Here is a 24,169-nt window from a genome sequence, read left to right on the forward strand (position 1 = left end):
GTTTGCTGCTTTGTGGCCTGACTTTGCTCACAGCCTCTTTTGTACTCAATCCATCCGTTGCAGCAGGCCATGTCCAGAAACTGCGCGAACACGCGGACCGCGTCCACTTTTCCGTTCGCATAGAGATACAATAGTACGAGACGAAACGGTCAATCAGGTCCACTCCGCCCATGTATTTATTGTACTTCGCTACCGCGTCAGGTTGCTGCACTTTGTCTTTTTTTTTCTGATCCTTACACCATCTTTGGCCGCTTCCTTCAGGCGCGATGCCAAATGGAGTGGATAACATCAGGACAGATTTATTGTCCTTCCACTTGACAATGCACATCTTGTCATCACTCCGCACCTTGCAGTCTGAATCTCTGCGCTGCATATCTCGGTCCTGCGGCATTGCGGCCACAACTCCGCCGGTCCGGTTTCCCATCACTGTTCCAGTTAGAAACACATTTCCTTCTACCAGATGCTCAGCAATCTTGAGACCTGTGAAATACCTGTCCATGAAGACGAAAGTATCTCGATCTCGATTTAACGTTTCGACAAGTTTCTTGATAACACTTTCACCGAGACCAAATTCCCGCCTGTCACCATAAAGAACTGTTCCCTTGCCAACACAGATGGCGAAGTCCAGCACCAAGCCGTCTGGGGATACCATTACAAAATTTTTAAGCCCTACAGGATTTGGCTTTGAGGGAACGCACTGCCGCACAGGGCACCTTCCAGAAAAAGGTATTTGTTCCTCGATGGACACCTCACGAGATCGCGGTAGCTCAATGCAAGCATTTCGGAAAGAGGTGATCATAGGCTTTACGAGAAACAGCCTGTTTTTCTCCTGTTCTTCATCTGGTATTGACAGCTTGTCCACAAAGTGCACGTAGCTTCTGAGTTCAAAAAACCTGCTTCGAGTCATTGCCTAAGCAATGAGCTCGATTCTGAACATTCTTGACCAGCACAGCCGAACCCTTGGAAACTTCAGGATCCCCATTGCAATGTGGATGCCCACAAATGTCTTCAGTTCTTTCGAATCTGTTCGCAAAGACCTCCCTCTTGCCTGAACAGCGTACAGGTTGATCTGGAATGCGCATTCTTCCTAGAAATCTTCAGGAAAGTATTTAAAAAATACTTCAATGGTGTGTCTACGTCATGGCATTCCTGATTTATCAGCACTTCTTTTTCTCTATCGTCACAGCAGGAAACCTGATGCAAAAAGAAAAGGAGGCGAATTTAGCGCAAAAAGTAAGGAAAGCATTCAAAATGCTTTAGCGTAGCTCTCTGCGCGTCAAAAAGGAAGAAAATACTTACATTCTGTTCCTCCACTTGAAAGCAGTCTGTCCTTTCCCTCGCTGGTCATTTGTGCCGGCAGGGCTGTCTTCAATTTCTGACTCTGTGTCTCTATCGCCGTCCGGGTCGTCGATGGCGTCAAAACTTTCGATGTCCTCTGCATCTGATAGATTAGCGTCACTTTCTTGAAGAGGCGCCTGAATCTCATCGTCAGTCAAGTAGCTCGCTGAAAGCCACAAAGGAACAACTGTTAAGACCCACAGTACCAGTTCGGAGACATCAAAGTTAAACAGCACCTGACGAGACGCAGCAGCGAAGCAGGCAGACCAAACTTGACTCAAATTGTGCGAACACCTTTCAAAACTGCTGGGATATTCTTAAATTAAGGAGGCAGTGAGTAAAATGTTGCAAAAAGAAAAGTACTTACGTCGAGGGCGACGGCGCATGCCTTTGCTTAGGGATGCTATTTTGGAACGCGTTTTTTTGCGCTCGCTGGACCAGTAGCGTCATCTCAAGGAGGATGGAGAAAGTAGGACCTCGGGAGGCGGGAAATGGGAATTCGAAGTTAAAACGCGTTTGCTAAATGAGTGCTCGCGCTCAAAGCAGTGTCCCCGATCTGGGACACAGGGACTGAGTCTGCAAACTTAAAGATCTCATCCGCCCACCTAACCTTCGTCTGGCCTCTGCTACATTTACTTTCTCTTGGAATCCACACCGTTACCCTTCACATCACAAGCCCTGCCCAAGCCCTTTTCTTCCTGTTGATTTCGGCTAGGACGACCTTAACCCGCCTTTGCTCCCTCACCCACTCTGCCCGTTTCCGGTCTCTTAACGTTACACCTATCATTTTTCTTTCCATGGCTCACTGCGTTGTCGTTACCTTAAGCTGATAGGGTGTGGCTGAGGGAAGGTCACGCGGTACAAGTGTTTAAAATAATTGTGTGGGAGATTTGGTGGTTAAGGCAATATTAGGGCAGTAGTCAAGCCAATTAAAGGCCGTCGTACATTGTTTAACGGCGTTAAAACTGTCATTTTTTCTTCCTTTCCAAGTATCACGTTTCTCCACATTTTTGTATCGTGTGTCTTTCTCGCGCAGTCTTTCTATGACGCAACAATGTTCCGTACTGTGTCACTCAGCTAGCTCGTTGTGGAGTGCAATTCAGTCGTGCGAAGTGATGCTATTCAGAAAGGCGACGTTGTCCCGCTCTTGAGAGGTAACCATGCACATCTGTAAGCTTTAACAAGCCACCATAGCCTCCACTATCCTGCTCCGTTAAGAGATGTTCACAGTTTTTTTTTCCTTCCTTTTCTACAGCTGCCAGATGTCTACCAGAAGCATCGAAAAATTATTTGCATAAACGAGGCAGGAAATGGAGGCACTTTAAGATATTTCACTAGAAAACTTGGAATGTTGATTATGAAAAGGTGAAGAGATACATCTTGACACCTGGTGATGGAATTTCTCAAGTCACTCAATATCTACGCTTCCTGGTACTTTCTTATACAGCTGATACACACGTAATTCAACTTCAAATTTACTCCCGACATCTAAATTTCTTCCGACCTTCATGTGCACTGGTAACCATTTGCGTGGACTACGTAGCTTTCAGAAGTGCAGTGCATTTAAACCGGGAGTTCAGGCATAATTAGAATGGGTCAGTTATCAAAACGTCTGAGCTGGCCTGCCGTATTCAGCGGCTTGGCGACATTTGCCGTCACCGTTTCTTACATGCATGACAGATTGCTTCTACTCAATGTCTGTATAAATATGCTTATTTCCGAGTCTCAGCCAGATGAACAGCAGGCAAGCACTCTATCCACATGCGTGCCTATTCGACTGGCCTGTTTGTGTTGTTAAATCGCAGTGACGAGAAAGGTAGGTATGCATAAGCAACTTTATTGATTCATGAGAGAAGTTTTGCGGGAGAAGGAAAAAGGAAGCTGGACAACGCTGGGACCTCGGGCCGCTCTAGACGGACGGGCACTTTTGTGCATCGGCGACCTATCGGGCCGAGCACACTGTCAGAATCTGCATCTTCGGCTGCGAGCTGCGCAGAGCAGCCTCTCATCGCACCCGATGTTCTGACCCTTGCCGAGGAGGCTTAGGTTTGTTGGAACAATTCTGAAAGATGTGTCTAAAATCAGCTGTGGTGCTAGGACACAAATGGCGGTGTGGAGAAGTTTCACCCTGGGTTATAACGATTAGATAGAAAGATCTCGCTTTGTGGCCGTTCGAAGTCTGCTCCACAGAATCTGGTTACTTTTGGCTAGAGATTTATGCGGTGGAGGGTAATGGGTGGGAATTTCTATAAAATTGAGTAAAGTCGTGGTAATTTAGAAGTCGAGCCCTGGCGCTTGGAGATGAAGGCAGGTTGCTCTCAGCCCGGTTGACGTGTTCTTGGGCTTGGGTGTGAGCGGCCGCGCTACCTGGTTTTCGCTGTGTGCAGGGACCTGGAGGACGGAGATGAGGCGATTAGATGGAGGGGATGATTCTTGGATTTCTGCGGCCGGGGAGTGGACTTTGCGATTGACATAAGTACGAGATTACTGATGGCTGTTTTGGAATCTGAGAAAATACAATTTGCGCGGTTGCTCTCTTCCGCTTCCAGGGAATCTGAAATTTAGAATGGACGCACTGACAATAATGATTTGCAATCCTCCTACGGCGGCTAATGCCGAAGCTGGTCGGTCGGTTTCTATATTGGGCCGCGTCTACGCAAACTGCTGGACTACGAGGAGGGTACTGCTTGTGCAGAGCTTAGCTTCCCATCTCTCTCCATCATGCTCCGAGTGGGCGTTTTTGGGAAGTAGCGGGATGTACAGATTATTACTGACAGCAGTGGGAGGAGTTCGAGTGTCCGTGTTATGGCTGGAGAGGTTTATTCTTTTTTTTATTAGTACTGTAAGTCCCATCAGGGACTGTAACCGGAAGGGCGGTGAATAATACAACCAGGTGTAGTGCACATATTGGTAAGTAATACAACTTGAACAATAACATATGGTACAAAATGTTACAAAATCGGTTAGAATTCAAGTATAGGTACAAATAATAGGCTGCAAATATTGTGACAAGCAAAAAAGAAAAAAAGAAAAATCAGCTGTAGTTAGCGCTGTAATTTCAGTCTAGGCACAAAAAAACGGTGAAAATAAACAGGGCAGAACAGGAAAGTGTGGAAAGTGAGAATAACTACTGGGAAACAAGCAGGTGGTCTCTAACCAGGGCAATAAACGCATCTAATGATAAGCTGTTAGTAATATCTATGTTTAGATTGTTCCATTCTCGTGTTGCTCGAGGAAAAAAATGAGTATTTGAACATGTCAGTACGGAATGGAAACTCTAATTTGTGAGTGAGGTTGTGGCGGGTCGATCTAGTTTTTGTGGTCGTTATGTATTTTGTAGCGGACACTTTTAGTTGGTTGTGTATTAGCTGATACATGATTTTAAGTCTTGCAAATTTTGCTCTGTTCTTCAGGGTTAGGAGTTCTGCACGCTTTAGTAATTGCGTTGGTGAGTCTATAAGGGAGTGTTTATTGTACACACATCTTAGTGCAGTTCTCTGCACCCCTTCAAGTTTTTGAATGAGCTTGTTAGTAAAGGGAAACCAAACGTTGTTGGCATACCCTAGGATTGGTCTGACAATAGGTTTATATGCTAGTATTTTTTTTTTCAGAGGGTGCTAGTTTAAGGCGTCTATTCATAAAGAAGGCTTGTTTTAGTGCATTAGATGTGATGATGTTAACGTGCGAATCACATCTGAAATCAGAGGTTAGTGTCACACCAAGGTACTTATGCTCAAGGACCGATGCAAGATGAATATTATTAAGCGTGCATTGAAAACCTGATGTCTGTTTTTTCCTAGTTATAGATAAAAGAACAGATTTATTTAAATTGATGTCCATCTGCCAGTCCTTACACCACTTGGACACTGCTGTTAACGCATTATTTAAAACTATAGGGTCATTAAGTCGACGCAGGAGTATTTGATGATGATGATGATGATGATGGATTTTTATGGCGCAACAGCATCTATGGCCACAGATCGCCATGTCACAAGGTATTTTTCTTTTTCTCAAGCTGGGGTCAAAAACCCATTTCCCTATCATTTCACCCTAAATAAGCCGAGCACCAGACCAAGGGGAAGCTTGTACCAATTGTATCATCGGTGGGTATCAGGCGGCACTTGGGATCGAACCCCGCACCTCCCGCATACGAGGCGGATGTTCAACCACTTGGCCACCGCTGCGGTGCAGGAGTATTTGGCCTGCTTCGGTATGGGCGAGCCAATGCTATTAACCTAATAGGTACGGTTCTACCAGCTCTCCCAGGGTGTTGTTCCTTCCTTAGTTGAAGGAGTTTTTCCGTGGGTGCTGATTGAGTATTGAAAGCTGTGCAGATGAGTGTATTGAGTTGCTCGGTTTCCGTGGGGGTGACATAGAGGTAAGGGATGAAGTACGTGATCCTACATAGGCAAAAGGCCTGACTGAGGCGATGTGTGTCTGGAGGCCAGATATTCATTTCTCCAGCTAACGTCTCTGCTTCTCGCGTCAATAAACTCTCTCTCTCTCTCATGTCTAGATGGCGATTGGAGATAGGCCTAATTGTTTTGTTTTGATTTATAGAGTTTAACGTCCCACAGCGACTCAGGCTATAAGGGACGCGATAGTGGAGGGCTCCGGCTAATTTCGATCGCCTCGGGTTCTTTAAAGTGCACTAAAACCGCACAGCACACGGGCCTCCAGCATTTCGCCTCGATCGAAATGCGACCACAGCGGCCGCTATCAAACCCATGTCTTTCGAGTAAGTAGACGAGCCACAGTGGCGGCTGATACGCTTAGTTAGTCAAGCGGTATAGAGAATCGCAGCACAGATTAATTTTATGGCTCACCATTGAAGCCGTAGTTAGAAATATTGAGACATAGAATTTTCATTTTATTGACCCTGCGGATGGGGTCTCGTCTAGTGTGACTCGTTATTGGGGTCCCGTTCTCCTACGTCCATGACCTGGAGTTCCTTTTTAGCTTAGACCAATGCTGTTGGAATGCCTAGGAACAGTTTCAGTGGACAGCTGTAGTTTGGATTCGATTTCCCCATGGTTGCCATGGTTGCCATGGTTGCCATGGTTGCCATGGTTGTGGGTGTCATCCATGGATGACATGGATGTCATCCGCATAGAGGCAGTGGTTAATCGAAGGAATTTTGGCAAGATCCCACGCTAAGGGGATAAACGTAATGTTGGAAAGAAAGGGGGGACAAAACAGCTCCCTGGACCTTTCCCTTGCTTCCTAGCGTGCAGAGATGGGCATCCTCACGAGGGCGTCCTCAGCCTCACCTCATGAGGATTTCACTCGGTGAGGTGAGGGTGAGAGTGGATGGGCACATGAAAATTCGTGAGGGCGAGGGTGAGGGAGGGAAGACATGGTGAGGTGAGGGCGAAGGAGAGAATGCATGGTGAGGTGAGGACGAGAGAGGAAAGTTATGATGAGGTGAGGGTGAGGGAGGGCGAGATGCACTTTCTGAGGGCGAGAGTGGCGCCCCGCACCGTACTCCGGGGTAACGTTTCTTTTTCTGTGCAGGCCACTATAAGTGCCCGTTTTAAAACGCCGCAGCGCAAAAAGTGCGTCTACGAAATTCTACTGTCAAATTCAAGCCAATTGGCGGTGTCGATACGGAATTTTTTTCATTCACACTGAGAGCAGTTCTTTACAGTCGTAGCTTCTTGCTATTTTTCGTTGGAATCGCGATATAGGAAAGCCGTGCCTCAGTGTGGTAGGCAAAGCCAACCACTAGAGTATTACCATGGAAATAAAGCAACAGCTTAACAACCTTGGTCTGAATCATCGCTCGCTCCATCTTTCATTGTACGACGTGCCAAAAAATGAAATAAGCTGTACTGCTCTCCAAATAACTGGAGCATCTCTTGGTTTATTGCTATCCCTGGGGAGATGTGTGACCATGTAATCGCGCTCCTTATTTTATGAACGAAATTTCTTGCAGGCATGGTAGGGAATTGACAATCAGCGTTTGGGCAATGCGTAGACGGCCAAGCAATAAAATCACGGGCGGTTTAGCTTGAGGTTAACCACAAATTATCGCGCGCTAGCACTCTCAGATCTGTTTTTTTCATGACTTATCTTGACTTTCTATGCTTTTGCGTGACCTGAACTGGCTTGCATTTGTTGATACATCATAGGATGTAAGTTTGCGTGATATTGCATCATTTTAGCCATGTACTGCAGTAGAATTGGTCATTGTCTGCATTCACAGATCTCTGGGAGGCCTGATTCTGCTTCTGAGCAGAGGGTGCTGCGCGCCACTGCCCTGCTATAGCAGGTGCTGCCATCGGTGGGGCTTGTGAGACCTATATGTTGTTCCTGAGGAATGTCTATCGCGACTAATCATTAATTGAACTGCCACGGTGGGCAGCTTGCTCACAATCCGGTCGGCATCTTGTGATGACGTCACAACGTCACGTGACCAATGTGGCCGATGTGGTAGAAGCAAGCTTCAGACAGAAAACTGCTTTTCAACGGAGTGGAAGCGCTAGGGCATTAAACTGGCAACCACAGGAATTATTCACTCCAGACTCGGGGATTTAGTGATTACCGTTATTCAGCCCAAATGCTGCATTTTAGCGACCCGTCTGATTTTAAAGAGGCTTGCATAATGTTTTATTTTAAGCAGCAGCATCAGAGGCTCACTACAGCGGAAAACTGGTTATATAGTACTAGGGCAGGACACTAAAGAAATACAAAAGTTAATAGCTGAGGGAGTAAGATGTGAACCCGCGGTGGCACTAAAAAAATCAGTTCCGCTGGTCGCTGCTGCAGACCACTACGCCATCGCCACAGCTTTTTTTAAGCATGGTATTTATTACATTGAAAGTACATTCAATTGACATTAATTTAATTATTGAAAAACGTTTTAGGAAAGCACAGCAAACACATCGCAAAAACATCAGCCGACACTGAGGAAGCGATCGAATCCCTGCCGCCAGATAGACCCTAACTAAAGTAGTAAATTTATGCTGCATGAAATGCGAAATCATATGCCACCACTCCATACACTCTGTGACAAACAGTTGAGCCCCCACGTTCATATAAAGATTCGTAAATTCAGTAAATTGGCGGTACCTAGGCTGCTGGTTGCAATCCCTGCCGCTAGCAGGCAGGGTGTCTGTGTTGTACAAAACGCTGTATCATATGACACCGCCCGGACCCTTCTGGAACGGTTGGCCCACAAATTATACACGAATGTCGGGACCAAGTGGCCCGTCTGTGACGCCTGCCAAACAGAGATATATATTCATATTGCTCACAGCGCAACAACCCGACCGCGGCGGCTGCGTTTTTATGGAGGAAAAACGCTAAGGCGCCCGTGTGCTGTGCGATGTCAGTGCACGTTAAAGATCCCCAGGTGGTCGAAATTATTCCGCAGCCCTCCACTACGGCACCCCTTTCTTCATTTCTTCTTTCACTCCCTCCCTTATCCCTTCCCTTACGGTGCGGTTCAGGTGTCCAACGATATATGAGACAGATACTGCGCCATTTCCTTTCCCCAAAAACCAATTATTATTATTATTATTCACAGCGCAACAAAGACGGCGAATGTTCGGAAATTTCGAAAACCTAATCGAATATCCTCATATTTGATTGTTCTAACGAATTAAACAGTGTATGTTGAAAATTATTCGAAAGTACTCGAATATGTACTGAAGTTGTCGAATACTTTTTGATTAATTGGCACGAAGTTCGAATAAGGCCAGCCGTATTTTTCTTCCATGACTTTTCCAAAAACCGGGACCACACACGCCGCATTGCCTTGCCGCCACGATCGGTATGCACGCGGTTCAGCTCCACGGTGCGGTCAATTCGTGTGGTGGTGTTCGTAATCCTCATACATGGCCTCAGAGACTGGACGACGCAGAAGGGCCCAGACAGGTTCAGGAAACCCAGCCTTAATGTCTGATCTCGAAGGCCAAGCCTCATACGTAAACCCTCGTCGATCTCATGCACTCAGATGCGGCGCCAGTTTATTATCTTCTGTTATCAAGAGCAAAAGGTACTTTTTCTATGCGCATAACATGTCAGTGATAAAGTTAATACAATGTGTTGCGAAACCCCCGATTGAGATCAGCGTCGCCTCTTTTAAAAGCTACAGCTATAACTGCGAAGGCAGCGCGTAGCTGTTCCTCACGATTGCTCATTGAATATTCGCAAAGGTACCGAATATTCGTCACAATATTCGTCTGCGATTAGGTTCCCTCATTATTCAGTTCGTATGCGATTCGGTTTTCAGCCAAACTATCCGGATTCAATTCGGTAGCAACGTAAGAACATATTCGATTGGGAGCAATAGTACGGTAGTACTATTCGCACACCCCTATTGAGTTGTGCTCTTCGGCCATCACGCTGCTGCCTGTTATTATATGATTCAGTTATGTAACCACCTCGGTTACCATTGCAACCACTGGGTTACGGTTTCCGTTATAACGCATAGCCCTGAGATCCGGAAAGCGAGAAGTAGAGCTTAACGCTCTAAAACCCACAGCAAGGTAAGGCTGAGCACATCAATAGGCAGTGCCACTCCGGTTTGAATTCAATCGGTTCATACACTTCCCTCAGATTGGATTGATTGGAAAACATTTAATTCGTCAGAAAAGGCAGAATGCAGACGATCCGTGCTAGGTGGCTATCGGTCCACGGCTGACAGCGACCTGGGTAGCCCATTCAATGACCCGGGTTTGAACTCCCAAGTCTGAGCTGACCAACACGGCCTCCCACTGCTCGAGAGTAGAAACCTGTACTAGAGATTTCGGGGGGGGGGGGGGGGGGGGCTCGGGGGGGGGGGCTCCTCTTTACAGTTCCACAATAGGTGATCATAAGTGGGTAAATCACCACATAATGTACATGCAGGGTCGTATTCACCGGGGTAGAATTTTAACAACAGGTAAGGCGTCATGAAGGATCGCGTCTGGAGTCGCCTCCAAGTGGTCTCCTGCTCCTTATTAAAGGCTTTGTCTGGAGGAGGCAATATCCTCCTTTCAAGTTTAAAATGATTAGTAATATCGTGAAAAGATGATAGGCCGTCCTTCGAAAAACTGTCAGCAACGACAGCGTCCCCTGCTCGGCTGACAAATCCTCGAGCTGTTATGTGTGCCGCTTCGTTTTCAGGGTTCCCCGAGTGAGCCGTGACCCATATCAATTCAATAATTCTGTCCAAGTCTTTGGTTTGACCCAATATGCTCATTGCTGCCTGAGAAATTCTGCCCCTCGCATAATTGCGTATGGAAAATTTAGAGTCGCTGAGTATGGTAGTAGCTTCTGTGTTAATGATAGCAAGGGCGATTGCCGCCTCTTCTGCCGACTCCATAATCTCAGCGTCCAAGTCCTCGTTTGGTGTTCCCTGATAGTTTGGCAGCGGTTTATCTGCGGTTGTGTTTAAGTATCGATCTGGTAGTTCCGTTAAGAACTCCTCTGTGGTTCCTTGATACTGATGCACTAATCTCATAAGTTGACCTCGTTTAGCTGATTTAGCCTCTGTGGGGTCAAGAAGGTGCCTTAGCAGATGCCAAGTTTTCCTGCACTCGAGCTTTCCATTCATGCGGTCGCAAATTTGCCCCCATTGTTTGTGTTGAAGCTCTAGAGTATATTTTTCAATTAGTCTCTGCAACTGTGCAATTCTCTTTTTAAGATTTTTGTTGTGTTTGTTCCTCTTCCAGCGGTTTTGCAAGCTGAAATGTGCTTCTCACATATGCAATAACCTAGAGTCAGTGACTTGTCCTTCTTCCAAGCCGATTTCGGCTGTGGTAGCCTTAATGTCCATTTTTAGTGATTCCACCCAGTCCCCGAGATGTTCAATTACTGGGTCTGTGCTTTCATCTTTTTGTCTTTGTTCTCTTATTACCCTGAACTTGTCCCAATCCGTAATTTTTACTTTGTTGAAGACTGATTTATGCTTTGCTGTCTCAAAGGTGGTAGATATAATGTAATGGTCACTGCCTAGCGTGTGTCCTGTGTTAGTCCATGTTCGGTTTGGTATGTCCTTTGCCAGGGTTAGGTCTGGCGACGTGTCTTTACATATACTGTTGCCTAGTCTCGTGATTTCTTGGGGGTTGTTCAGGACAGTTAGGCCTAGATTTTGGACCACTTGCCATACCCTGTTGCCTTTGGGACCGGCTCTAGTGTATCCCCATTCCGGGTGTGGTGCCTTAAAGTCCCCTACTATTAATAGCTGGGCTTTAGTCGCTAGTGTCAGAGTCCTGATAAGTAATTCCGGTATACCGGTACCCTTATCTTTGGGTGGGCTATACACATTAAGCAGAAACAAATTTGTATCTCCTCGTTTCTTGGGTAAAATCTCAAGGAGAACGTAGTCTTCCTTTGAACTTTCTATGGTGTGCTGTAGAGCAGTAATATTGCGTTGCAATAATACGGCGGTGGACACGCCCGTAATTGACCCGGCATCATATACTGGCGGAAGAAACGCCTTATAGCCCGGTAATTTGACCACGCCACTAGCTTCTTGTAGAGCAATAATGTCTGGTGGACGTTGTTGTGCTTGAATGTGAAACTGCAGATTCCCCCGTTTGCGCCGAAAGCCTCTGCAATTCCACTGCCATACCTCAATTTGTTGCGACGGGGCCATATTGGTGATCCACTCTTTGCTATAATGATGTTAAGCTGTTCTCCAATGCGGTCAGCTTCTCCATCACTTGTTGGAACTTAGACATTACTTGAGTTTGGAACGGTCTGAATTCCACTGCTAAGGCGTCTACCTTACCCTTTAAGTTTCCTACTCTAACCTCTAGGCTGTCTACCTTGTTCTGAATGCTATCCACTCTTGAAGTGATTGCATTAGGGTCAGCTCTTAATGGAGCGGGCGTAGCCGGCTGCGGTACGTCGCCTGCAGAGGCTTCGGCAGCTCGTTTGTTTTGGGTATTCTCCGCGGGGGAGGGGGTCTTAACTGTGGTGCGTTTGTCTGTTTCCATAGCCTCGCATGCGGGAATGGGTGCTTGAAGAGGGGCTTGCACAGGTGTTTGCTGTGACTGTGCTCTTTGCTCTCTCGAGGCCACGACAAGTCGACGAAGCTCCGCCATTTCTTGCTTTAGTCTGGCGTTTTCCTCGTCACGCGCCTTAAGCTCTTTGTGGAATTGTTCTATAAGTTCCTTCTCCCGAACGCTCATCTGTTGTGAGGCCGGATTTGGCCAGCTCACCTTTTTGTTGGTTCGGCTGCTGCTTCTGCCTCGGTCTTGTATCGTGCTCGGTCATGCCGGCATACGGCACGTGATGCACACCGTGTTGCGCGTCAACCGAGAACGACCTATATAAGCGCTCACAATAAACCCAGCGGTAGCATTGCCGCTCCCGGATTCTTAGTCGATTGTCAGTCTCTTATCAGCCTGTCTGGGACTGATACATGGTGTCAGAAGTGGGATACATGGTGGAAGCAGCTACGACGCTTCGTTCGTCCCGGCAAGCATGGAACTACTGAAGCCATCAGACCATCTTCGTCTCACGGGAAATGTTCAGAAGAACTGCGAGCTTTTCAAGCAAACGTTCGAACTGTACGTACAAGCAACACAGTCAGCAAAGCCACTGACAGAAGCTGCTAAAAATGCCAGGCTCCTGACTGCTGCCGGGGACGACGCACTGGAAGTCTTCAACAACTTTACGTTCGCCGAAGATAAAAACAAGCAAGACTACAAGACTGTGGTAAAAAAATTTGAAGAGTACTGCGGAGAACAGCAAAACGAAGTCTACGAAAGATACGTCTTCAGAACAAGGACGCAAGATGAAGGTGAACCAGTGGAGCACTTCATACGAGACCTGCGCAAGCAAGCAAGGTACTGTAACTTCGGACTGCTTTCCGATTCAATGATTCGCGACCAAATCGTGTTTGGTACCTGCAGAAGTAAACTAAGGGAAAAAATGCTGAGAGAGAAGAACTTGACGCTCCACAAAGGCAGAACAAATATGCAAGGCCGCAGAAGTGGCGAGCAAACAAAACGAAGCATGGCAAAGTAACGAGGCAAAAGTGGACGCTACCGAAAAAGGCTATCCACGTCGCAGCCAAGGGCTGAAAAATGCGTTCCCGTGCTTCAAGTGTAACAGAAGACACGAGCCAAGGAAATGCCCCGCCTTTGGAAAAATCTGCCGCGCTTGTGCAGGCAGAAACCATTTCGCGGTTTGCTGCAGAAAGCGTGAGGTTGCCGGAGTGCAACACGAAAATGAGGATTTCGAAATACTGGAAGTCACCGTATGCGGAATCCAGAAAATGGACTGGATTGTTAATGCCCAAGTTGGAGGACAGCAGGTTGCATTCAAAGTGGACACTGGCTCCCAAGCCAATCTACTACCACTGTCTGTGTACAACAGATTCCGAACGAAGCCACGCCTGAGGCCAAGTAATTCCGTCTTGCGGTCCTATAGCGGGAATGCAATCATGCACTGCGGAGTGACAACTCAAGTAGTCACGATTAACGATCGTCGGTGCCTAGCAGACTTCGTTGTGAAGCGCGGCCAGCCCATCTTAGGTCTGGGACTGGCTGAATCCCTTACACTACTGTCCCGTGCTGTGGATTCCGTGACCGCAGACAAGGTTGCCCCAGCAGTACAGCAATTTCGCCGCCTTTTCGAAGGCACTGGTTGCGCGAAGCGAGAATATCGGATGGTGCTTCGTGACGATGCAGTTCCGGTGATCCACGCAGCGCGTCGCGTCCCCTTGGCGTTACGGGAACCCCTGCGGAAAGAACTCTTGCGCATGGAAAAGGCGAACATCATCTGCAAAGTGGACGAGCCCACTGATTGGGTAAGTCCTCTTGTTATTGTGAGGAAAAAAGATGGTAGCCTCAGGGTGTGCATGGATCCAAGAAATGCAAACGCATGCTTGAAACGGGAGCACTACCAGATGCTACAACGCGAAGATATTGAGGCGGAGCTATCCGGCGCAAAATTTTTAAGTCGCCTCGACGCTAACGCGGGGTTCCACCAAATTCCACTCGACGAGGCCACTTCAAAGATATGCACGTTCGCCACGCCGTTTGGTCGCTACCGCTTCCTTAGACTCCCATTTGGAATCGCATCCGCACCCGAAGTCTTCCAGAAAACGCTTAGCGAGATTTTTGACCCTTTACCAGGAGTAAGGGTGTACGTAGATGACATTTTGGTGTGGGATCTTCTAAGCAGGAGCATGACGATCGCCTGAAAGCCGCTCTATCTGCAGCACAACAAGCAGGGCCAACATTCAACTTCGCCAAGTGCAACTTCGGAGTACAGGAAATAGCTTTCTTGGGCGATGTGCTTAGTCAAGCGGGAATTCGTCCAAACCCAGCATTGGTAGACGGTGTAAGCAAACTGCCCGTGCCAAACGATAAACTTGCCATTCAGCGCATGCTCGGCGTAATAAACTATTTCGGCAAATATCTGCCAACACTAGCTGAGAAAACAAAGCTTCTTAGAAGCCTCATACGGAAGGACACCGTGTTTAATTGGACAGAAAAGCACGCACAAGAATGGGAAACAATCTGCGATGCACTGCCCCGCTGATGGCTATATTCGACCCCGCGAAAGAAACGAAGATAACGTCAGATGCTTCTAAAGATGGCCTAGGCGCTGCTCTGCTTCAGCGACACACCAGTGGCTGGCGTCCTGTCGCCTACGCGTCGCGAGCGATGACCGAAGTTGAAAAACGCTATTCCCAGATCGAGAAAGAGGCCATGGGAATTGCATACGCCTGTCACAAGTTCCACCAGTTTGTGTACGGCAGGAAAATCGTAATAGATACCGACCACAAACCACTGATTGCCATTGCGTGCAAAGACATTGGCAGCATGCCCCCCAGGCTTCAACGTTTTTTTCTTCGTCTGTTAATATACTAGTATTCTCTACACTTTGTGCCAGAAAAGACGACACTTGCTGACATGCTGTCAAGGGCCACACCGGCAGAATGTGGAGACACTAGCGATTTCGGTGACAATCAAGTTCACGCAGTTGATGTTCTGTCGTCCTTGGTAAGCGAAAGAACAAAACGGCTTTTGGCACAGGAGACCTATAACGACCCGGAGCTGTGTGCAGCAGCAGACAACCTGTCTTCAAACAAAGCCGTCGAAGGAACACTCAAACCAGTTGCGTCGGAGCTTTCAGTGATTGACGGAATTCTGCTGAAGGGCAGCAAAGTAGTTATTCCAAAGAAGATGCATCCAGAAATGCTCAGGCGCATTCACGAGGGCCATCTGGGTCTAAATAAGAGCAAAGCGAAGGCAAGGCGTCTAGTCTTCTGGCCCGGTTTGAACTCCGACATTGCAGACGTTGTACGCAAATGTGCGGTTTGTAAAACCTATGCATACAAACAGCCGAACGAGCCTCTCATGTTACGACCCCCTCCTGAACACCCCTGGTACCGAGTCGGCGTAGATCTCTTCTACTATGCTGGATCCATGTATCTTGCAGTTTTTGACGCATATTCAAATTTTCCAGAGGTCGAAAAACTCGGAGACACGTCTGCAACTGCGGTCATTGACAAGTTGGCAGCCATCTTTGCAAGATACGGAATCCCGGTGGAAGTCTGCACGGACAACGGCCCCCAGTTTTCAATCTACCAATTCACCGCCTTTGCGAGACGGTACGATTTCAAACACATCACTTCGAGCCCCGAGTTTCCACGTTCCAACGGGCTTGCGGAAAAGGGTGTTCAGATTATCAAGCGGCTTCTTAAGAAGACCGGCAACGCACATGAAGATTTTTGGTTAGGTTTACTCGCGTACCGCTCTGCTCCATTGCAGGATGGTCGGTCACCGGCGGAACTTCTGCAGGGCAGGCGCCTACGCACCAGACTACCAGACTTCAGCCAGGAGCCCAAACCACCCGTAAAGAAGCGCCAGCAGCAGTCGTCGGGGAGCCCGCTGCACCAGCTGCAACCAGGACAGATTGTTCGCGTGAGAGGCCAGGCCTGGACACAAAAAGCGAAAGTAGTAGAAAAAGTAGCACCTAGATCCTACAACATTGCAACAGAAGAGGGCAGAACGCTGCGACGTAACCGTCAGCATCTGCTGGCCACCTCGGAGGCATTCAGGCACTCCAGCTACAGCGACGACAGTGACTGTGACGTGGGAGACGCTGATGTAGAAGAGCCTCAGCATCGGTCTTCACCTCGTGCGGCTACGCCGGCACCTAGAAGATCGTCAAGGACTACGGCTGAACCACGACGTTTAGCATACGGTTCCAACTTTGAACAGATCTCTTAGTGGCCTTTATCTCTGTACCGTTTGTTGTTTCAATATTTTATTGCTTGTCGCATTGCTCTTTCTGTGCTGTTCTGTTCAAAAAAAAGATGGGAAGATGTATCGTGCTCGGTCATGCCGGCATACGGCACGTGATGCGCACCGTGTTGCGCGTCAACCTAGAACGACCTAAATAAGCGCTCACAATAAACCCAGCGGTAGCATTGCCGCTCCCGGATTCTTAGTCGATTGTCAGTCTCTTATCAGCCTGTCTGGGACTGATACAGGTCTGAACTTGTGCTCTTCTCTCCATCAGTCGCCCCACTCAGCGGCGGGAAGGAACTGGATCTATCTCTGCCCTGGTTCCATGTTTGGTTCCTCGCCCGACTCGAAGATCGGTGCCTGGATCTCGGGTGATGCTCCACGTGATGTTGGGCCGCACCTTCCACGTGATGCTGGGCCGCACCCTCGTTAAGCCTATGTGGTTGTTTCCTCTGGACAACGAGGCGGTGCTTGTAATTCCGGCTCCCGGTGTGGTGTGCCCCATGGCACACGATGCAGTCGGGTTTACATGTGAGTGGCTCCCCATCAGGAGGTGCAGGATGGTTCTCGCCACAGCGGTAGCACAGGTTGGCTTTGGGTCTGTAGCAGACGTCGGGTCTATGTCCGACTCTCCTGCAGTTGTAGCAGGTTTCGAGTTGTTCCCGGTAAGGGTGCACATGGAATACGGATCCCCAATAGTAGATCTGGCTCGGAACTTTGTTCCCTTGGAATGTTATCTGGATCGTTTTTGAACGACACAGCTGACGAGCGTCGAGGATCACGACACCCGGGTTGTGAGTAATGAAGCCTTGTCGGACTTCCTCCGGCGAGCTTCCGTCGTAGGCTTGATAAATGACACCTCTGACTGAGTCGTCTGGCGCTGCTACATACGTCGCCACTTCATAGGTGTGATCTCCAAGCTGGAACGCTTTGACTTCGGAGCACATTGCAGCTCGCTGGCGTGCCGGGGTGCTTAGAGTGAGCGTGTTGTTATTAGAATTAACACGCATGGTGTCTTCAGTTAGTGCGGCCTGAAGAGGAACCTTGGCTGCCGCGCACATGGCGAGTTCGAGTTGGCGTGGCGCAAAGTCGTTTGAGTTGCAGCCTCGCGGATGGCAGACTATTTTGTAGTCGCTCTTTGGGAGTTGCGGTAGCGGCACTCGCCTTTTGATAGCGGGCGGCTTCCGTTTCTTCTTGGCAGGAACGCCGAAGTCATCGTTGGGGGCGTCTTGCTGCAGGCGCCGGGCGCGCTCTTGTAGGCGAAGAACGGTTTCCCATTCTCCGGACGCCAGCTCCGCGGGCGAAATGTCATCCCCCACGACGGTGTAGTTCATAGTTGAGGTCGTGTGAGCGGCCGGCTGGCTTGAACAAGCGAGCGCAAAGCCCAGGGCCCTGAGGGCACGGCAGCGTGTAGAGAAGTCCGTGAGGCACACAGAAAAGGGCGTTGACTTGCCAGAACTGCTGTTCGCGGGTACGGGGCAATGCTCCGAAGATTTCCCAAAAACGGCAGCTCAGAGAATGCAGTATTTCCGCCAAAAGTTGACTGTGAAGCGAGAGCCCATGTAGAATACGTCCACACAGCTCGGTGTCTTCGTCTTCTTCCTCCTCCTTCTGATGAACAATGAATTGGGAGAAATCAAACCTTATCATCCCGCCTGAACGCACTCGTCGTCGTCGTCGTCTTGGTGACGTGGCACATACCCACGACGGGGGATTGGCCAGGGTTCAGTGGGGAGATCCCGTAGAATAGGGTAAACTGGTGTCAAGCTAATGTTGCTTTTTTGGGGAAAGGGAATGGCGCAGTATATGTCTCATATATCGTTGGACACCTGAACCGCGCCGTAAGGGAAGGGATAAAGGAGGGAGTGAAAGAAGAAAGAGGTGTCGTAGTGGAGGGCTCCGGAATAATTTCGACCACCCGGGGATCTTTAACTAAGGGCTAAGGGCTAAGGCGCCCGTGTGCTGTGCTCTTTTGAATGCACTACCGAGCTCTCGAGCTGTGGTTGAATTCTCGTCGTCTTCGTCACGTACCCGCGTTCACGCGTGTTAAATTGCCAGTCTGTCCCGCTGTAGTTTGAAAGCGTGATCTTCGTGATCTTTCGATTCATCCCTGCGCCTAGAAGCGTCACCAGGCGCGCATGCATGAAACCTTGCTAAATAGCGGCAGATTAGAAGCAGTGAAATTCAGAAGACCCAGCTCTGTGGCAATATCATCGGGTAATGGTAATTAAGCGAGCTATAAGCTTTCCTTGTTCTGAGTCTATTCTGTGCTTCGCACTTATTGTAATTGTCGTGATAAGCGCTACTGCGATGCTTTTTAAATAGTCTTGGCGTACTTTAGTTTTTGTATACACACAAAAACACGCTGTCTCGTTTTAACAGTGCATATAGATAACAATGAAATGTTATAAGTGCAGGGCACATGTATGCCTTCAGTGCGTGCCAAAAGTAAATGCAGAGTGATATTTTTGGGGCTGAACTCGTAACTCTCTCGCTTTTGGCTCACGCATTAGCTCAAACAACACACATACACGCGCGCACACACAAACATATAAGCATCTAGCTTCTCGTCCAATTGTGCCTTGAGGGCTTGTCTTGTGTGTTTATTACTCATAATTATCGCAAGAGGTTGCGTGCAAAAAATAACTCGAGTTTTCAAACGAATGTTAATGAGGGTGAGGGTGAGGGAGGGACGAAGAAGTGCGTATGCAAGGGAGGGCGAGCAAATTTTTCGAAGTGAGGGTGAGGAATGGTGTTATGTTGTGTTGTGTTTTATGGCACATAGGCAACTGAGGCCACCATGCGCCAAGAACAAGGTATAGGAAAAGTCTTTTGTTGAATATTGTAGAATTGTAAGAATCATCTCTACTCTAGACACCCTCAAACGTTAATATTACCCAGTGAATACATACACAAATTTTAAAAATGGCTACAAGTAAATGATTAAAAGAGGGCCGGGTAACCTCAGTAGCTTTCCTTGGCTGCACAAGGATATCGAGGCTCCCAACCAATCAAAATAAAAGCCTCAGCTTTCTTCTCAAGCATGAGAAATTGGCTGAGGTGTACTAAAATTCAAACAAACCAGTGGGTAAAAAATTTAGTCTCTTGAGAAATCCCGTTTTCTTAAGAAAGCTAAAACACAAGATTTATCAACAAATGCATCATCTCCTAAAAGCAGTGCGGGATGAAAAAGAATGCAATTATAAAATTCAGTAAAATACGTTTTTCTTAGGGGTGAGGGAGGGCCGGATAACTTCTTAAAGTGAGGATGAGGGAGGGCGATGGATTCAAAAGTGAGGGTGAAGGAGGAAAAATGAACATGAGGGCATTTGCCCACCTCTGCTAGCGTGAAGGGGTCGCTTTTGACTGTGCCTAATTGTAAGCAGACAGATTTGTTGCTGCGGTAAGGCAGGAACGTACTCGTGCGTGCGAAAGCCCACATTTAGGTCGTTCAGTGATTATAGAATGGAAGAGTGAGCAACATTAAAACCCTTCGTCAGGTCTAATGGAAAGACCGATCTGATGATGCGGGGGAAAACGGGATTGAGCACACCCTTTTTGAGCTGCAATATAGAGGGGGGGGGGGGGAGTTTTTCTTTCTTCATGTAGCGGTTAAGGCGATTTAGGATCACATGCTCCAGAACTTTGCCGGTGCATGAACTGAGAGATATGGGTCTCATATTCTTAAAGTCTGAAGGCTTGTTAGTCTTGGGGATGCAAGAAAATTCAGCTGACTTCTATTCAGGGGATAGCGTGTCCTGCTCCCGATGCTGATAGATGTAATTAGTGAGAGCGGCAACTAATTCAGAGTCTAAATTTCGGAGCTCTTTGTTGGTAATTCAATCTATACCTGGGGCGAATATGGTGCAAAGCTACCCCAGTGTAGCCTGTACCTCAGCCTTTATGATTGGTGTGTCCAAGCCATACATGGGTGTTCCTTTGTAGGTCGGTGATGGTTCCTGCTTTATGTTGGAGAAGCATGTGGCTTTAAGACCTTCTTCAAAGTCTTGCCCTTCTCAACCTCGTGCATGAACTTGGTTATTTATTATTTTGGGAGCGAGAAGAGCACGTGTTTAACATTTGGCGCAGGAGTGACCCCCGGAGTTCATGTGAAGAGTGCCTTCCAGTACCGTGTTGCATAACTTGTGGCAGTGCAGCGACGAAAGAATGACCGCGTGTTCGGAGACGAGCTGTAGCATTTGCGGCATCTTCTGTTTTAATTTGCGATTGCGCTTTTTGACTGAGGCCCCGTTTCTTCAAATTCCGATAAGCCTTCATGAGGTGTGGTAGCCTGATGTCTGCTCAGCCGCCAACAAGTTCTTCAGGGACCAATTTTTTGCTATAAACTACGTCCCGTTGGAGCTTAGAATCCCAAGACTTTGAGGGCATGGAATTTCTTTTCAGCTTTAGGTATCTGATCTTGCAACACTTGTCTCTGCAATAGTGGTCCCTGTCTACAATAGGATAAGGTTGAAGTGCGGGCGTAAACTGGAATAGGTTGCGTATTTGTTAGGATGCAATGCTCGATGCTTAGGTTCACTCCCGTGTAAGTCCAGTTAGCTTGGCGTACGTTGTTGGTAAATGTAAGGTTTGGGCTGGTATTTGTGTTCATACTGTTGTCACTGCGTCTGCCTACCGTGCTGTCAGTAGCCAGGAAGACGTGTGCTGAAAGTGAAACGCTAAAACAAATCACCGTATCAGTACAGCGGGACAGAGATGTGAATTATTAACATGGTTATACTATTAAAATAACGAACTCCTGCTTTAAACGCGAAAACAATCAAGTCAACGAAGAAATCCAATGCCTGTGGAATGACCGAGTAAGGGGAATGAAGAATAATTTTTATTTTTGGATATCAGGTTGGTGCCGTTCGTCGTGCGTGGAGCCCCTAGCCTGGGACCTTACATGTGGCCTCAGCCCGTTCCAGCAGTCATTGCTGGTCGAGGGCCTTGGAGTGAGTCAACCGCTCCACCCTAAAGACATATTTGCGGTCGAGGATAGAAGACAAGGTGGGAATGGCGTAGCTTTGCCAATCTGTGTGTGGAACGATATGGTAGTCGCTACACTGTGGACACTGCACTCCAGCTTTGAACGGCAGGTAACTATTGGTGGAGATGAAGGTAAAGGTAATACGTGCGGCAGTACATGTACTACCTCTCGGGTAATTCGGAGTTTAATGGATGTGTTACTGCAGGCAGCAGCTTGCCGAATAATCACTAATGGAAAAGCAGGAAAGAGCCGCCAAGCTCGTATGAGAGTGCAACGTGACGGAAAGGAGAAAATTGCGCTATTCCTGTGCCCGTTTGTGAAACGCACCGTGAAAAGGTACGGCAAGTGAAGCAAAATTTCTCTTTTGCTAGAATTTAGTACACATGATGAACTTCTCATGAACGAAGTTCGAACTATTTCATCACCGACAGAATTTTACGTGATGTCGCTAAGTACATTAAGGCTTTGTTATGTTTTTGAGTTGCAGAGGAATCGTAAATCAATCAATCCGAATTTCAACATAGTGTCGATGTTACCTCCGAAGGCCTTCAACGAAGTGTTCTGCAGCGGAATACTTTCAGTGAAAGAAAGCCCTCTTCAAACAGGCCCCTTATATAAGGATAATATGTTTTGCAGCCTAGCATCAAAGCTGCAGTGAGGTCAGAAGTGTCAAGCGCTTTTCGGAAGGTCCAGGAGGCGCAGACCCAGTGAACGATTTAGAAATCATTAGGGTCAGTCATTGTACGTGCTGAGCTTTTGGGTGACCGATCGAGACGCCGCGTCCCACTGCAGCAAGCTTGACGCCATCGGAACAGATCGACAAACTGCATAAACGCCAGATTATCCACTACTGATGTTTGCCGTCAAAGGCAGCCAGGTACTTTGGGTCCACGAACAAGGTGATGACTTTATGCCTGTTAGGAAAAAACAAGTGAAGATTATTGCATTGAAGAAAACGCAGCTGTTTCCCAGACAAATGCACATTATGATGAGCAGAATGAAATTATGCCTGTAAGTACAAGCAGATCAAAAGAGCGAAATTTTCTACTGAGCACAGGTAACGCAAAATACGAAGGTGGGGAATTCACGAAAACTAGTACACAAAACACCTTCCGTTAAATAAAGATACCTAGGTGACAGAAACGAGGAAGTTCAGCTAAACTCTTGAAGTTTTTGTTGTTTTGTTGCAATTATATTGCGAAAATTTTCTGCATAGCGAGTGCTTACTTTGCTAGTGCAAACTTTTCATAAAGCGTCTACGAACAGCCACACGAGAATATGGACTACCCCAGCACATACAGTGGAACTATTTAGACGTTGATGATTAAACACCACTTAGATGTCGCACCTAAAGTCTGTTTTATGGGTAAACAAAATAAGAGCCAACGCGGCCGCCCTACAATGCTTAGACAGTATATAAGCCTACTGTACACTTGTTGCTGCTGTTTGGTTGTATGGGGGCCCTGCCATCTCAATAGAGAGAAATGGAAAAACTGAAAGGCAGGGAATTTACATAAGGCTGCACATAATATTTGGCGGATGTTTCATGCCACAGACTGTCCTTCTCAAGCGGACGATTACACAGAAAGCATTCGCCTAGCTCTAAATGTAGACGAAGAGTCATTTGCACGACAGGCAGCCCGTACTTCTTCCTACACCAGGATTGTACCCCTACACATCCTCCCGGCTCATCGGTTTCTCAGTCCCATCGATGAGGTGACTGCTGACCTTACTGTGTCTATTGCGGTGTACTGTGTGCGGTGCGCGCCTATATATGAAGAACGCCGAGAGCGGTCTTTCAGCCCTTTCCGCCGTTTAAGCTTCCGAGAAGCGCGCCTCCACGAATCCGGGGTTGGACACCCCTCGCCCAGCCACGGACCAGCGAGGCAGCGTGCGCCAGACTGCGGGGCGGCTCCATCGTTACCCTCCGGTCGTCGGACTGTCTCAGTTCTGGGTGAACAAATTGCGTTTTTTTTGTTTACCCCTAGTTTGTTAGTGCACTTTAGTGCAAGGCCTCTCTTGTATTGTAACGTCTGTCTTGTGTCACTTGTGTCTTGTATTGATCACTTTGTATGTGCTCGTACGAGTGACTGAAATGCTCTGTATCGTCTGTTTGATGTTCTATAAACTTTGTTTCGTTTGTGAACCTTTGGCTCCGACCCATTCTCTGGCTTGCGACCGGCGAAAGCTGGGCACCAAATGATCGCTCCCTATCATTTGGTACCTAGTTTCTGCCTGAACTTGCTACACTTAGTCGAGGGCATCTCCTGTGAGACTGAGACCGCTACCCCCACACGCTCTATGGGTGTCTGGGAGTGCATGCCCAAGTGCGCTAAGGTGGCACCAACTTGCAGATCAGTCTGCGTTGTTGCATGAACAGTCGCTACGCAGGCAACCGGTACTATATGATAAAAATTGGTCTTCACTCCTCCTTTCTCCTACATACCCTTTTCTCACTCACTCTGACTTATGGAACACTTGCCGAATAAAAAAAAAAAAGACAGCACATTATATTTCAGACGGCTACGGAGATTTTGTTGCTCACTTGGGGTTTTTTAGCCTTTACTGACATCTCAACGCACATTAAAATTTTGCTCTCATTTGCATCTATATTCGGCCGCCACAGCGGGATTCCATCCAA

The 24,169-nt window shown here is 47.7% G+C and overlaps 1 protein-coding gene across 1 annotated transcript in view; it reads right to left on the reverse strand.

Annotated features, from left to right (window-relative positions):
- Positions 1-20,565: 20,565 nt before the first annotated feature.
- LOC144110174 (solute carrier family 4 member 11-like) overlaps positions 20,566-24,169 on the reverse strand; it is a 107,165-nt gene continuing 103,561 nt past the window's right edge. The window contains exon 14 of the mRNA XM_077643009.1: positions 20,566-22,442. Within this exon, the coding sequence (XP_077499135.1) occupies positions 22,376-22,442 (67 nt within the window). The 3' untranslated portion in view covers positions 20,566-22,375. The remainder of the gene's footprint in view (positions 22,443-24,169) is intronic.

Source organism: Amblyomma americanum, chromosome 11 (genome assembly GCF_052857255.1).
Source record: "Amblyomma americanum isolate KBUSLIRL-KWMA chromosome 11, ASM5285725v1, whole genome shotgun sequence".
NCBI classification, from domain to species: domain Eukaryota; kingdom Metazoa; phylum Arthropoda; class Arachnida; order Ixodida; family Ixodidae; genus Amblyomma; species Amblyomma americanum.